General features: G+C 31.9%; 1 protein-coding gene across 1 annotated transcript in view; it reads left to right on the forward strand.

The window, feature by feature from the left end:
- Positions 1-5539: 5539 nt before the first annotated feature.
- The window catches only part of LOC106470057 (serine/threonine-protein phosphatase 6 regulatory ankyrin repeat subunit A-like), a gene marked incomplete at its 3' end in the record, with an annotated part of 58760 nt that continues 47936 nt past the window's right edge, over positions 5540-16363 (forward strand). The window contains exons 1-6 of the mRNA XM_022398596.1: positions 5540-5667; positions 7974-8207; positions 8379-8579; positions 10040-10192; positions 12461-12664; positions 15377-15464. Of these exons, the coding sequence (XP_022254304.1) occupies positions 5641-5667; positions 7974-8207; positions 8379-8579; positions 10040-10192; positions 12461-12664; positions 15377-15464 (907 nt within the window). The remainder of the gene's footprint in view (positions 5668-7973; positions 8208-8378; positions 8580-10039; positions 10193-12460; positions 12665-15376; positions 15465-16363) is intronic.

A 16363-nucleotide genomic window follows, 5' to 3' on the forward strand; every position in this document is an offset into this window, starting at 1 on the left:
CACTACACTTATAATGTTTCACGGCACACATCTCCTCGCGGCCCCCTTGAATCCTCCGTCACTAAAATTGTAATGAGCAGACAGTAATCGATCTATTCTATCTCGATAAATGCATTTTGGTTTTCATGACTCCTCCTTTTTCGAGAAATCAAGATAAATCAAGATGATGTCCAATGCAAGTAATAGACTGTTACATTTCTTTGCTTATGAAGTAGAAAAATAATATTCATAAGATTATAAAAGAATCTAATAAATATGGATTTACGGTTTGATTTAAGATTAAAATAAGTCGAAAAAGTAAGATTGAAAAAGCCTCTAAGAAAACATTTGAAAATGTTTATCCTGAAAAACGAAACAAAAACCTACAGACAATAAGGGCAAAACTTCTAATCTAGTAATATTATTAGTAGTCTATGATATAACATAATATAATATATCTAATATAATAAGGGTTTTCCATAAGTCTGGCATAATATTTGGAGTCTGAATTCCTCAACTGATCTTTCAACTTTACTATTAAATATAAATAGCAAGCACCTCCAGCTGAACAGAGTACATCTAACTGTCGCTACTTATATGTTCATCCATTTTATGTGTCCTTTAATGTCATCTATCTCTCTAGGAACCAGCCTGAGCTCTTGCACTCTCCTTCAACCATATTAGCACTCTGTTGACCATATTACTTCAATGCATCATATTAAAGTTACTTAATTTTCCTTGCTAGCCACAACTTCCATTCCTGATATATCAGTGTGGTGTTTATTTGATCTCTTGTCAAAAATAATATATTTCTGGTAATTTTTAATACTGTCACTCTCTTGGTTGGTGGCCTCTATCCAATTAATCTGGTGGGCTTAAATCCCAACATATCAACACATGAAATGGGAGAGGTTATCTGGTCACAACATCCTTCCACAGTGGGCTATCCATGTCTTCTAGGTATAGATTGGCAGCAAAGACTCTATCGAACCTCTTCTCTGCATTGTAGATCTTCCAGGTTGAGGAACACTTCATAGTTAGAACTTTCACTACAATGATACACAACAACTGTATAAACTGGACCCTGACCACATCACCAAGAAGATGAGCATGTAATAAATCTAAGGTAATATCACTAACCATGCTTTAATAAATCAAGTTAAGTCGGAGTGGAGTTGATATTTACTGGTGCACTGAAACAAAAAAATTCAAAAAACATGATATTTAATTACTTTTCAAAGACACTTACTATAACTTTTAACCCTTAATTAAAGTTAGACCTAATCAGAACCAAAGTTAGTCATTTCCAACCATAGATTTTTGTTTTATTGTTTATTTGTTTTTTCAAATGTGGTATCGTAATTTCAAGGAAGCAAGTACGATATTCTAATATTCTATAAAAAATATGATACTTTATCATATTCAGACACAAAGACAGCGAAATGATTCTCTAGTGAAACAGCTCAGAATGTCTAAAGAGATGATAATACATATATTTAAAAATGCATTTTTGGATTTATAACAGTACAGATTTTACTAGACAAGCCAAGGAAGAATGATGAAGACTTTGTACAACCTAAACCAGGGTAAAAAACACCTGGATCAACAGGTGAAGGTTAGTTTCCTTCTGTCATCGCTAGCTTTATACCTAGCCAGTCCATTTCCAGAGGAGTCAGAGTACCATTACTTACATGTTATTAATGTTGAATATTTCAGTAGATAAATTTAAGCTTGAAATTTAAGAGATCGGCATTTAAACTGTGACTGAAATCCTAAATAAAAACTTCATTACCGGCTTTGAAGTTGCATCTGAGATCCACATGTCTTTAAAAGCCAACTTTTGTGGGTAGCAGTTCCCAGTAACTTTTCACCTACCCATATAATTCACAATGCCAAAATCTGGGAGAGAGACGACTGTTTAAAATTGAAAAAAATGATAACAAAAATCATAAATGTTTATAAATATGACCAAGAGGAACAGTTGCTTTAGCTGATGATGGCTTATGGAGTACGTGAACATCTGCTGTATGCTCACTTAACTTGATGTAGAGGGAGAAGAAGATGTAGCAGATCCACAGACAATTTTTGTCCACAAATGGATTTAGCAGCTTCATCACACACTTTTCATGACAACAGCTTTTCCGAATTATCTTTTTTGCACAGCTGAAGAGGGAAATATAAAATTTTTAATCAAACGCTTTCATCAACAATTTAGCTACTTAGTATTTTTACAATGTTAGGTAGTTTTTAGATAAAATAACCTTGTGACTTAAAAGGTTTAGTGTTATCTTATATCTATGACTGACTAACCTGAAATATTACGAAGTTGGTGAGGAATGATATCATTAGCAACCGCTATCAAAACTTCAAGGGATGTTAAAATGAGAAAACAGAAAGAAAGAACAAGAAATTTGAAAGTGATGATCATCATAAAACAAAAGCAGGGATAAAATGTCTGGATACACTAATAGCTGGAACGATTAGTGACCTCGGTCTTGTATCAGTTAAGGATGGTAAAACGATAGTCTCAAGTAACAACACTAGTCTGGAACAGATAAAGAGGTTGGCTTCTACCTTGCAGACTGAATCCAGTTGGTAACGATCACAGTAACTAGCAAACATTCGGTTGCATATATATTGGAAATGGAAAAAAAAGGAATCTAGTGAGAAAACAAGGAACTGAGAGTAATGATAAACGTGTTTACTTGTGATTATGGAGAGCCTTACAGTAGTATTAAGGCTTAATAGAAGACAGTAATGTGAAATGCGTCAGACGAGAGACGGAGATTCGAACCCGCGACCCTCAGATTGTTAATCGAGTGCCTTAACCACCAGGCCATGTTAGGCCCTCCCCATGTAAAGGAAATGGAAGTACACGTACCTGTAAAGCATCATCTAAAGAAGATGAAAACCCCAGGAGTTTCAAAACAGGTGCTTGTGATTTACACAGTTTGTCCTTTCCTGTGATTTAAGAGTTTGAAAGTAATTAGCAGTATATTTATTGTAATGTAGAAACGGGTTTTCAAAAGTCACTATACCTAAAGTTTAAGGTTGGAAATTTGTTAATCTGTGGTACCCTATAAGACTAACTTTCAAATACCATAATTCAGTTAGACAAGAGAACTGAAGTGGTGGTGGGTATTTTGCCTAGCTACCCTCCCTTTAGTTTATCATTTAAAAATTAGAAATGGTTTTGGACAGATACCTCTTTGTGAAGTCTTTCGTAAAAATTATGAACCACACAAACTGTAGTACTTTGAAGTTCTTGTCTTCAAAGGATGAGAGATGAGGATGATAATGAAGTCACTCACCTTTATCTGACTCTTTTTTTTTTCATGCACAGGTGGAGCAAAACCTGTTAGCTTGTAAGTCGATTGGCCTTTTAACAACTTTTACCCAGAGAAGCCTATTTGTATTACCAATGACAAATTAATGTTTATAACCCAGATTGTTTGGTAGCTAGAATTACATACCTTAAAAATTTTGAATGAATAATTTGTTGGAGGGTTCATCCCTGTACGTTTTTTATAGGTTTTAGTTAATACTTCTCATAATAGTAATAACATATGCGATTGTTCAAAGGGCTTCACTTAGTTGATATATGGTTCAGAAAGTGATGATCTAAACAACTATTTGACAAAAGTCTGTATATTGTGTCCGCTTATAACTGGCAAACCACTTAATCGATTGTTAACAAACATAACATGTGCTCTTAAGATTCCCCGGAGATTGCTATATGGTGTTTACATTTGGATCTGGTATTCTTGAGGGCCACTAAGTTTTCTCTGGGTGTTGACTAGATACATCGGCTATTTTCTTTTGAATGCTCTCTTGGTGCATAATTGCTTATATATGCATCCCGTCTCAAGAGTTTGCTTTAAAAAGACTCAAACCTAAATGAAACCTTATGACATATCTCGGGGGCTATAAAGTGGACTCGCTGGGAGTGTCAGATCAGAATGCCTTGTTTATAACTGTAATAACTCATTTAAAGCAAATATATAATAACTCAAAATTGATCAGTAGTTCAGAGAAGTTTTTGAAAACATTTCTGAACAATAATTTGTGAAAAATTACAAAATGATTATTAAGAAGAGAAGCAACAGATTGCTTAACGTGTCGCACATGAAGGTTTTTTTTTATTCTTTTAGCTCAAAGCCACACAGTTGGCTATCTATATATGTCAACCACGAATCCCTAAATTTAACGTTTGTATGTTTGTTTTTGGATATTCACACAAAGCTACCCAAGGGTATTTGCGCTAGATGTTCTTACTTTTGAACTAATAAAGTACAAGGAAGGAAGTTAGTCAACAGCACCCACTGCCAGCTCTGGGTCTATTCTTCTCTGACTCAATAGCAGGATTTGACCTTCTCCAGGCTTTGGAACAAGGGTGATGTTTAATACCAAAAATCTCTGTTCATTCACTGAATATCTCCTGAAGCACTGTATATACCGAGAACCTGAAATATCATCTCAAGATCAAAGAAAATGCAGGAACATCCCATAAAAATACAGTCCATTCACCAAGAACATAGCCTTAAGCACATCTTGAAAGTAAAATATCATCATTATATCGCTAATGTAATGTTTAAAAATATATATATATTATCTGTCTTCAATTACTTATATAGTGTTATAACGAGTTTTACCATTGAGCAGGTTCTTTTGGATTATTTGAAAAAATTTATACCTAATATAATCTAGATGATGATAAGAATTAATCTATTGCTCCAATAAATTAGTAACTTTTGTTATAGATTAGGTTTGCTTGCAGACCTAACTTCAAAATATGGTTCAAATATTGTTTAATAAAACGTCCAAAAACGAACATGTTCTTAAGTAGCTCACATATAAAAACTTACTCACAGAATTTCAACCACAAACTCACTGATCTCCACTGTCTAACTGGATCATTGATGCTACAGCTTTTACAGTCTAACTGGCACTGAACTAACTCAATTATTAACTCGCTAACTGGTATTTATTAACTCCGTTCTTCACTGATTTTGGTATTTATATTGTTCTTGCTTTATACTTACTACTTCTAGTCTACAACATATTCTCTCTCTGGCAAACATACCTCTAAATTAAAATGTTAAAATATAGCTTATAACAATAGCCTAGTTGTTAACAAAACTAATTTTGAAAAACGTAATATTGTAATATTTCTTTCTGATTTCTAACACTACCAGTATGGCGTTATTAAATACTTTTTAAGATATAAATATTGCAAATTATTACAATATATATATATTATATTATACATATTGTCATGTGAATTAGAAATGCCTCCAAAAAGGAAAAACATTTTACAATTATCAGGTGAAAAACTGCGAAAAGCCCTTTAAATCTAAGTACAGTGGCAAACATTGTTTTCGAGTGAGAAAATTTATTTTAACAGTCCCACATTGGAATAGGATTGTAAATATACATATAATTGTGTATTTTCACGCGTCTCGCTTTTTTGATAAACATTTTACCTTTTCTTTTTTATTGCCATCTAGTGACGGTTTATAAGAAGTACATGTAATGTTTGTGTGAACTGTAAGACCGGGAAGCGAGAACCGGTCATGAGGAAGTTAGTAATTATTTTCCATTTAAATTTCAGCAGTAAAATTTGTGACTGATGATAACTATTCTTGAAACATCAAAAACATTATGGTAATATCTCAGTTAATTGATGAGGTAAGTACTCAAAGAATAGCTGCTAATTTTTTACGTACTCAATATTAATCAGGCTTAAGACAAGCGTATAGGCTCTATGATACAACTCCCGAGAAATACTCAATAGCCCAAGACAGACCAGTTCATTCGAACGATTTCAGCATCCAGTTAGTGCGGGTTAAAACGACAGGCGAGTATGCTGTCGTGTTTAGGTTTAATGTTGACTAAGCGTTCTGAAGTACTCTTAAGCCTAACTTTCAAAGTTAGGCCTAAACTTTTTTAGCCTAAATGCTCAATATAGTTTAAATTTAATAATAAACTTGGAATATTAACATTAGGTTAACAACATCTCTCTTCACATCTTCTCAATATATAAATATGTATGTATATTTTTATAGATATACTAATATAGCCTACAAATAAAATTCACTGTACGTTAAAAAACAAAAATTCAGTTTCAAATTCAATGGAGATTGAAAAGCGACATGAGATGTTTTTTACCATTACCACACTAATACAGAATATTCAAAAAAGGAAGAAAACATTTTTTACATTTTAAAATTGACTAAGCTATTGTCTCAAAATTACACATAATTACTGAGAAGTATAACTATAAGTATAAAGCAACAGTACTCAGTAGTACTTGTAATTTGTAACATGGAGTATCACTATCACTATAATTCCTGATCAAAAGTATGCTAAATTCTATAGATAATTACATTTTTGGACTGGTATTAAATGTCTATAAATATTAAGATTCTGTTAGATACTAGCAACAGAGTACTGCTTTGGTAGCTTGAGTGACTTATTTACCACTACTCAAAGATCTTTTTCCTTAGCCACACTATTGAGTAGATTTTTATCTATATTATATATGATTCAAACTATGGTAACCAAAGTTCAGGCAAACACATTACGTTACACCTGCTATAATTAAAAGAAACGTACAAACTACTTTTCCAACTTTATCCAAGTTATGTTGTACCTCAATACAGATGGTGATATCTAAAATTAATGTAATAAGCAGATTTTACTCGTTTATTAATCATGCCCTCATCAGTATCACAAAGATAAATTAAAAGTGAGTGCCCAGACTCACGTATAAGGCATTCCACTATAACAATGGTCCAATGTGGCTGAAATTCATTAATAAAATTTTTTTCTGTATCTCATCCAACAACCTTCATTTTAATTTATTCTGATATAGTTTTTTTAAACACATTTTCTGAGTGGTACCCTATAATATCAAATAAAGCACACAAAGTTTGCATCAGGTTGTTTTCCGCTGTTAAACATATACAGTTCATTGATTACCAATTTACCATGAAGATTAATTTGTTTTGTTTTTTTTCGCAATGTATAATTATTCATTGTTTCATTGCTTGCTTGCAATTTTAACTGAGCAGTACGTTAAGAAGTCTGTATAGTGTATTTACTGTGAGTTGAGCCCTGGTCTTTTATTGGCACTGTGAAGCTGTTGCTCTGTTGAGGCCTTAGGACTCAACTTCCAATTGGAACTCTCCATGCTCACTATTACAATGCAAAACACCACTGGGGGATGCCTTCATCATGCTACTTCGTCACCAGTTTCTGAATCCTGACTATTACCTTTAGTCATTTTTATTAAAGATGGTATGTAGGTAGTTGACATTCTCCTTCTGCCTTTCTTCTTACTTTTTTTCTTCTGGAGTGATTAACATAGCTGGATTTGGTAGGGGACAGTGTGAATTATCAATCAAAAGATAGACTGATAGTAGAAGTTGAAACCAAAACTTTTATGTGCATTTACGTAAGTGCCTATTTGAATTGTAGAATTTTAAATCTGTTAATTCAGTGGAGTTTAAAAGCTTGGGGTGAAGTCTGAGTCAAGGACTATTAACATCCAAAAGTCAAACAGAAACTCTTATGGTAATATTCTAACATAGAAATAAAAGCATAAATAAATTGGATTAGTTTCAGAATCTGAAGTGTTAAGCCTTGTTCTTCGCAGCTTGTGTTACCTAAGATATTAAACACTATTGTAGTATTTAAACATAAGTATTCAGTAATTTTTGTGGAAAGTCAATTTGATAGTAAATACATATTACTAGTGTAATTGTAAAATATATAGATATCATATAAGAACTTCTTTAGTAAATGTCTTAAATATAAACTTGTAAAATTCATTAAATTTTAATACCTTTGTTTTTTGTGTAGATGACTTTTAGCAAGAATAAAATGGAAATAACTCGTGTTAGGATCTCTTGCATTTCTGTGGTTTGTCTATGATGTTCTACTAATAACATTAATTATGGGACTCTAACAAGAATTTTCTTTTTTGTTTTCAGCCTTTACTTGTTCATGCTGTGTTCAAAAGAGATGTGGATGAGGTTCGTGAACTGATTTTACAGCGAGAAGATGTGAACTATCAAGATGCAGAACGTCGAAGTGTACTCCATGCTGCAGCATTCTGTGGAGAAGCAGAAATTGCAGATATTTTGATTTTAAGTGGGGCTCGAGTTAACACAAAAGATAATCATTGGGTAACTCCACTGCATCGTGCATGTTCCACAGGAAGTGAGGTATTTCAAAATAAATTAGTTTATTTTCACTGTTTTCTGATAAAAATTAGTCACATTATCATGTTGTACACATGTAAGAAATTTTCCTGTATTTCAAAAAAAAAGAAAGAGCATCCATAGCATGAAGATGTACAATAATTATTGTTTCAACTTGATTTTTGACTTTTGTAGGACACAGTAGAGGCACTACTTAAACATGAAGCAGATGTTAATGCCCGAGACAAAAGTTGGCAGACTCCTCTCCATGTAGCGGCAGCCAACAATGCTATAGAATGTGCAAAATACATTATACCTCTTCAGAATAATTTGAATGTATCAGATCGAGCAGGGCGCACTAGTCTACATCACGCCTCTTATAATGGACATACAGAGGTATTTGTGCATGAGGAAAAGTTTCCTCTTTTTCTTGAAGTAATTAAATGAGATAATTTAAAGATTAGCTTGTGTTTGTTTTATAAAATTACCAACTTAAGTAGATGAAAATGGGTACAAAAGAGGGTGTATTTTAAATTAGATCAAATCTTGTGTTGATAATTTGTACTGTTATTTACAATAAAAAAATACACCTGAAAATGAGCATTTTTTGTTTTACATATTACCTTAATATTTTTTAAACAATATAGGGTTTACATACTTGAACTGTACTGTCAAAAAAATTTCTAGTCTAATAAAGATGATGATAAGAAAATGGAAGAACTTTTTGTTAATTATATTGAGTTCAATATATTAGTTTGAAATGCTTAACAGAAGTTGAGTACATTACATTAAAACAGTTTGTTGCTCGGTCCATGTCATGCTCTGTCTGATAACAATAGCACTGCATTGTAGTTTCTATTGCAAAAGGCTGTCATGAAGTTTTCATGACAAAAACACACCACTACACCCTGCATCCTTTACATAGCCCATATACTATATGAGAATCATGGTTTTCTTAGCACACATTTTAAACGTGTGTTTAGCCCATATTGAAGAATTAATGTTGACTATAATTTCAAATTGTTTGTGTATCTTTACAAAATTTGGAAAGCTTTTTGTAAACATTACAAGTATGTTTTATACAAAGAAAAGCAGAATTTTTAACATTTTTCCTAAAGATTTGTCTATGAATTTATTAAGTCATTTGAAGCAGACTCTCTTCTCCAAATTGCCCATTTTAGAATTTCCTCCTACCCCTATTTTACTTTCTTAGTTTTCAAGGCCTTATTCACTCATAAGTTAGATATCCTCAAATTTAAGTATAAATTTATAACAACTACACTTTTTGCTTTGTGGGGTTAGATAAAACTAAACCTATTTCACCTCCTATCTTTTAAAAATATCAATAATTTTATCTGATATTTGGTATTTGTTTATTTATAATAGAAAGGGAAGATGACAATTTACTGAATGTTATAGTTTCTGTGCACAGAGATGTTGCACTTGAAAATGACCCTGCTTTTAACACTAATGTGTATAATCACTAACATGTGATTTTGTTTTACAAATGTTAGTATTTTTCTTATTCATGGTATCAGTAACAAAAGATTAAATCTGGTTATTAACATACTGTTAAGAATATATAATTTGCAATAGATGTTAGTGATTTATCTTAACATTACATTAAGGTATTTCTTTGTTTCTGGATGTAGAATAAAGAGAAAAAAATCAGATTAATTTTTTTCATTGATGTTTTTGTTTGAAAGATTTAACTTGCCATAATTGAAATGTATATTTATTAAATTCTGATACCTTTGTTCTTTGTGTAGATGAATTTCCTAAACTTTAACAAGTAAAAATTTTGAAGGTGTTTTTTGTACTGTCAGTGACATTTAAATGTTTTCTGTTCTCTCTAGATGGTTGATCTTCTCCTCAAGAATGGAGCTACGTGTAATTCTTTTGACAAGAAGGAAAGGCGAGCAATTCACTGGGCTGCGTACATGGGGCATACAGATGTTATTCAGTTGTTGAAGAATTCTGGAGCAGAGCTGAATGTCAGGGACAAACAGGTACTGAATACGGCTGTTGTTTTTGTTTTTTAACATTTAATAAATGAGCTATAATATTCAATGTTACAATATTTTTTTAAGTAACTTCTGAGACATACAGGCAGCGTAAAAACCTTTGGTCCTTCAAGGCTGTCTTTGTACACCCAGCCCTGAGAAAATGTAAAAATACAAATGTTAAACCTACCCTTTACTTTTCAGGAATTCATTGATTTTCCTCTTAAATCCCATAAGGTTTCAGCCTCTACAAGTAAGTACTGCAACTGATAAGCTAAGTAGAGGGTCACTCAGTAGTGCACATACTTCTGCCACACAGCATTGATGATATTCAGCTCTCAAAAAATATGAAAATGTGCCTGTATGTCCTTTGTCATCAGTGGACATAGACCATTTTGGGTAGGACAATGAGGAATAATATTCTACATATATCCACAAACTTTTATCAAAATTCATTCATTTTTGACTGAGTTATAGAGTAAAAATAGTGTGAAAAATTTGGCCCCCATGTTAACAGATAGGGTTGTTGATTTTTATTTTAGTGACTTTGAATCTCCAAAACTAATCACTTCTAAGTTTTGTTGTAGTCCAAATGTATACCAACTTTCATCTAAGGCTATTCAGCTGTTTTTGATTTGAGAAATCTTGCTGACAAACACACACACAGGTGAAAACATAACCTCCATCCACCTTCAGTGTGTTCCCTATGTTAACAGATAGGGTTGTTGATTTTTATTTTAGTGACTTTGACTCTCCAAAAACTAATCACTTCTAAGTTTTGTTGTAGTCCAAATGTATACCAACTTTCATCTAAGGCTATTCAGCTGTTTTTGAGTTGAGAAATCTTGCTGACAAACACACACACAGGTGAAAACATAACCTCCATCCACCTTCAGTGATGGAGGTAAATAACCTACTAGAAAAATTAAACTGTTAACTGTTTTTGCCTATTTTTTTTTCAAATCATAAACTTGTGTTCTTTCATCTTTCAGTACTAAGAAACCAGAGGCTTTTAACATATCAATTCCTAGTTAATCATTAAGATAAGGTCTTACCATTCTTTTTTTTCAAGAGAAAATATCTGAACCCATCCCTTTAGGATAACCCTTTCATCTTCAGAATCATCATAATAGCTTTTCTCTAAACCTTTTCCAATAAGTCAGTATAATTTTTTATCAGTATCTCTATAAATAAATCCTAAAATTAGCTTTATTGTTAGTTACAGAGCACTGACTTGGTAGTATGAGTGATGTATCCACCACTTTGCCAAGATCCTTTTCTTTAATCACGCTGTTAAATGAGTTACCACTTATATTAAATGTGGTATTTAGGCAGTTTACTAGGCGTCCATGTTTAGATATTTTTTAGTTTATAAACCCCTATACCAGAACCTATAGCGTGTGATCTTATAGTACTACACACAGATTGCTTTATTTGTGGATAATTTTAATATATGATTTGACAAGAAAGCAGATAAATTAATGGAGAATTTTGTGCCACTACTCAGTATACCTACTGCACAAGTATGTGAATGCATATATAACCTTACTCTTGATTTTTACCCTCGGCCTTGGAGGAGGGGGGGTATTGCATTTGGGTCCATCTTGGAAAATGATAAACCAATTTACATGAAATTTTTACCAGAAGATAGAGTGACCCCATAGGACAGTCCTCCCAAAATCTGGTCCCGATCCGGATTCTGGATCACTTTGAGATATTTCTATAATGGAGATATAGGGCATTTTCTCACTTTGTTGAAAATAACTGTGTGAAAAGTGATTGGATTAAGACCAAATTTCACATCGAAACCAAAAATCCAAAAATTTGCAGCAGGGTGAGTGTATGCAATATCTCTGATTGCTCTCATTAAGATTTTTTTTTTTTTAGAAATTAACAGCATAAGAATTACTGTAGAAATTATATTATAGTAGTATATTTAATAATTATAATTCTGTCAAAAGAATTTATGCAAGTGTTCAGTATACCAATTCTAGAATCATTTGCCTGGAGGTACATGATAGTGCACCACGAGCCGAGATCCTTCTTTAGTTGGGAAACAATATCAGCTGGTGGTGCAAACATTAGATAGACAATGTAATAAACCTAAAAAATGTCTCCGTGCTGCTATGATGAATTTAAAGTAAATGTAGAATGGAGGATGAATTTTCTCTGTTTCTATGTGACCTTTTAGAAGAAAGTCATTCCTTTTGATAATTCTGCTGTAAGCTTTTTACTGTTATAAGGGATTAAGTCTGTTTACTTTCCCTAATCAAGTGGTACACTCCTCTTCATGCTGCTGCAGCAAATGGTCGTTTAGGGGCCATTCAGCTTCTTCTGGAACTTGGAGCTGAAATCGATGCTGTGAATGTATATGGTAATACTTCACTCCACATTGCCTGTCTTAATGGACATGACGATGTGGCAGAAGAACTCGTATCACATGGAGCTTCCATTCATGCTGTGAATCACAAAGGATTGGTAAGTATATGCTTATCAGACTGTAACTAAGTAGTTAGCCGTGACTACAGGGAGTGTTGTGTTAAATAATAATAACTTACAATCAGAGTAGGTTGGGTACTTAGAGCAAAACCAAAAATCAACTTGGCCATCAGTACAGATAATTAAACATTTTTTTCTTATAAAAAAATCATTATTAAGATTGATATGTCTATTAAGATGTTCAAAGGTTCTTAGCTTAGGTTTTACTTAACTAAGAAATGAAAAAGAATAACGTTCGGGTATGTTTGTAATTCATAATATATATGAAATAATTGGGATAAATATTTCTTAAAAAGTTATTTTTTGGAAATTATAAAACAAATTTTATTTTATAATTAGATGTAGATCATTGTATACCAGCCTTTTCACGCTCAAGGGATACTAACTTTAATTAAAATTTTAGTGTGGCACACCAACCCCAGGTACCTTATGAATATTTATACAATACTTACTTTCAATGCAAAATCTGAGCTTATCTCGATGTGCAGAATCACTTTATCCTGGCTGGAAGAGTTAACAGTGTTTAACTCGGAGATCCTGCTTCACCAGTCCCAGACGTGATATAGTTTATATAAACAATACGTTTCATTTATTAATTTTTCTCCTGTGACTTTTTTGAATTTCCATAAAACACCTGTATGTGGCTAAAGACACAACACTGTACTGCTAAACACTGAATTGGAAATATTACTCTATATACTAGGATATTTAGAATTTTATACTGTTAAACATCTTAAAGTTACAGATGTGCAATTTTTGAAATCATATACGGTTAACATAAAACTTCGTGCTTCCTTGTTGATGAATCTGGAAGTTTATTTAAAGTAAGTTTTGAAGGCAGTCTTTCCTTGTAATGTGTGTTAGAGTATCATCGAAATATCAGGCACGTCAATATTTAATTTAAAAAAAAACTCCTTTGATTTTTTTTAAAGTTTATAGATAATTTAATAAACGCCAAACCATCTTCATGGAATTGCTGCTGTAGAATAAATTATAATGTTTTTATAACTAGGCAGCTGTTTTTCATCCCCCAGATTTAATCTTTCTGGACTGGAGGTGTATCAGTCATATGCACTGTTCTCTTTGTTATTTGATAAAACATACTTAATCAATTTGCAAGAAACTTGATACAAATATCCAAATAGTCTAAATTCTGTGTAAAAAAATGATAAAATTTTATTCAGTATTTGTGTAATTTGTTGCTTGTGAAATATATGAAATTTTTTTGTTAAATATTATTTTGAAAAACAACAACAAAAAATTGCATCCTTTTGTCTTCGAATTTGTATTTTTTTACTATTGTTCAAAAGGCTAAATTTTATCCATCTAGTTGATATTATCCTGTGTGATGTTCATGTGTGCATTTCTTCTGGTATTTTAATTTGCTAACTGAAACAGTTGACTTTCCATCATTAAACATACATACATACATGGTATGAGAGATAATGATACTTTACAACGTGATGACACTTTCCCAGGGTTAGCAGCATGGTATTTTGTGAACAGTCTTTTTTAGTCTAGATTATTCTATGTCTAATAATTGTAGTTTGTGATCAGTAAGTATTTTTTGTGTGCGTGTGTTTGTATGTTGCTGAAATGCAACAGACTTTAATAGTTTATTCAAAAAAAAAAGGCCCTGTGTCATCAAAATAGTTTCCCATCAAAGGCTAGAGCATCCTATGGTTGCTAAACCTCAATATCCTTACCTGATGTTTTGTCATAGAAGAATATTCTTGTAGCTTTCAAATAGACATGATATAACACAGTAACTTTATCAGGAATGAAAAGAATATTCATTAGAAACTATAAAAACAATCCCAAACCTTTAAGTAATTGAGAAAGATTTCAAACGACATCTTAAGGTTTGTCTACACTTATCTCACCATTTTCAGTGGTTTAACTACCATACACTTAGCACTATTGGGATTTACATAATTTAATGTTAAAACTAACATTATCAGTTTCTGATGATAATTGAATATATAGGCTATATTTCTTTTTTAAAGCTTAAAGTTAATAAATTTACATTTGGGCAAACAGAAAGCATAGAAACCTAATCCAAATGTCAAGCTAACCAGTGATGCTAAAATTTGATTAGAAAAAATAAGTTTAGGAAATAACAAGGGAAAATATTAGAAGGGCAAAGTTTATGGTAAAGATACCTAGACAGAACAACAATAAAGTTAGAATTTTTTTATTTATGAAATAAAAAAATAAATTTTGTATAGTGTTCAAATAGAATTAGAGTAATATTTTTTTATTAAATTTTTAAAGTTGATTTGAGAGAGTGTATTTGAAGTGACCAGTAGAAAAAAAAAGTTAAAAAATGTCTAGTTAGAGCCAATTAAAATCATTTAAATGGTTTAATGACATGGAAAGCCTGTCATTTGTACTACTAAATAAATGAGGTTGTAATACATAAATAAATACAAATGTAAAAGGTAGTGAACTTTCTAGGGCATAATGATATTAATAATTGCCAAAACTATTAATGGTTGTGTTTGATTTTGCGCAGAAATAATAGACATAAATTGTCATGTAAGAAAATGGTTTCAGAATGTAAAATAATGCTTCATCATTTTAGTAGAATTGGTTACTGTTATTTGTGAATGGAAATCGAGCTTCAATGTAATGATACTTTAATCTGTACATTCAGGTCCACACTTTTAAAATGTACAATTTTGATTTTAGACACCTCTACATTATTCTGCGGCTTCTACACATGGTGGCGGATGCTTAGAAGTCCTTATCAGAGAAAGTGCCAATGTTAATGCTCAAGTACGTGTATTTTCTTTTCTCTTTAGTTGGACAGTGGTTAAAATGAGCACTCACTAATTGTTAGAAGTGGTCAAGAGTAATTGTATATATAACATTTCAACTGCTCACCCAAACAACAAGATGTTTCCAGAGAGTATTTCCACCTTAACTGTATACTGCATCAATGAATATAAGGCTAACAGATGAAGAGCAATTGCCCAAGCAATTAGTGATAAATCTGTATAAGTGAAGAAGTAACTTTGACCATATTTAACATTCTAACGGTCCTTCTCTTTGACGAATGTATGTTTGTAAGAAGTTTATAATGTAAATCTTTTAAATTCTCCAAACAGAAATTTGTAGTTAAAAGTAAAACACTGGATGAACAGAATAATAAAAAAATTGGACAATAATAGTTGTTAAGAACAGGTGAGAATAACTGAAGTTATAAATGTAGTTACCCTCTCAAAAACCACAGAATAAAATATTTTCTGTACATTATTTTTACTTCATGAGAAGTAGCTGTAAACTGCACTAGTTTTTGCACTTAAAAAACTCAATTACTGTGTAACCTTTGATACTCTTATCTTTGTCTTCATCTTTCTTGCTGACTTAATAAAAGAGCATTTTTGAATTTTCTTATCATAGAAAGAAGATGGGCAGGTATCATCTAAGATGGCAAATAAGTTTTTAATATTAAAGCATTAAATTTTTTGTACTTCATACTGCAGGCTGATAAAAAATTGTGTTTTCATGTTGTAACTATATGGGTAGAAATTGGCATTTCGGTGAACTGTAGCAAGATAAAATGTTAATAAATATCAGTTGAACCCTTCAGTGATACACTGAATTAGGCTTGGTTTGCAAATAAAAAAAGTATTTGAATGCATATCATAGAGATATTTTTAACTCATATAATTT

The sequence above is a fragment of the Limulus polyphemus genome, unplaced genomic scaffold (assembly GCF_000517525.1).
Source record: "Limulus polyphemus unplaced genomic scaffold, Limulus_polyphemus-2.1.2 Scaffold3795, whole genome shotgun sequence".
Lineage (NCBI taxonomy): Eukaryota > Metazoa > Arthropoda > Merostomata > Xiphosura > Limulidae > Limulus > Limulus polyphemus.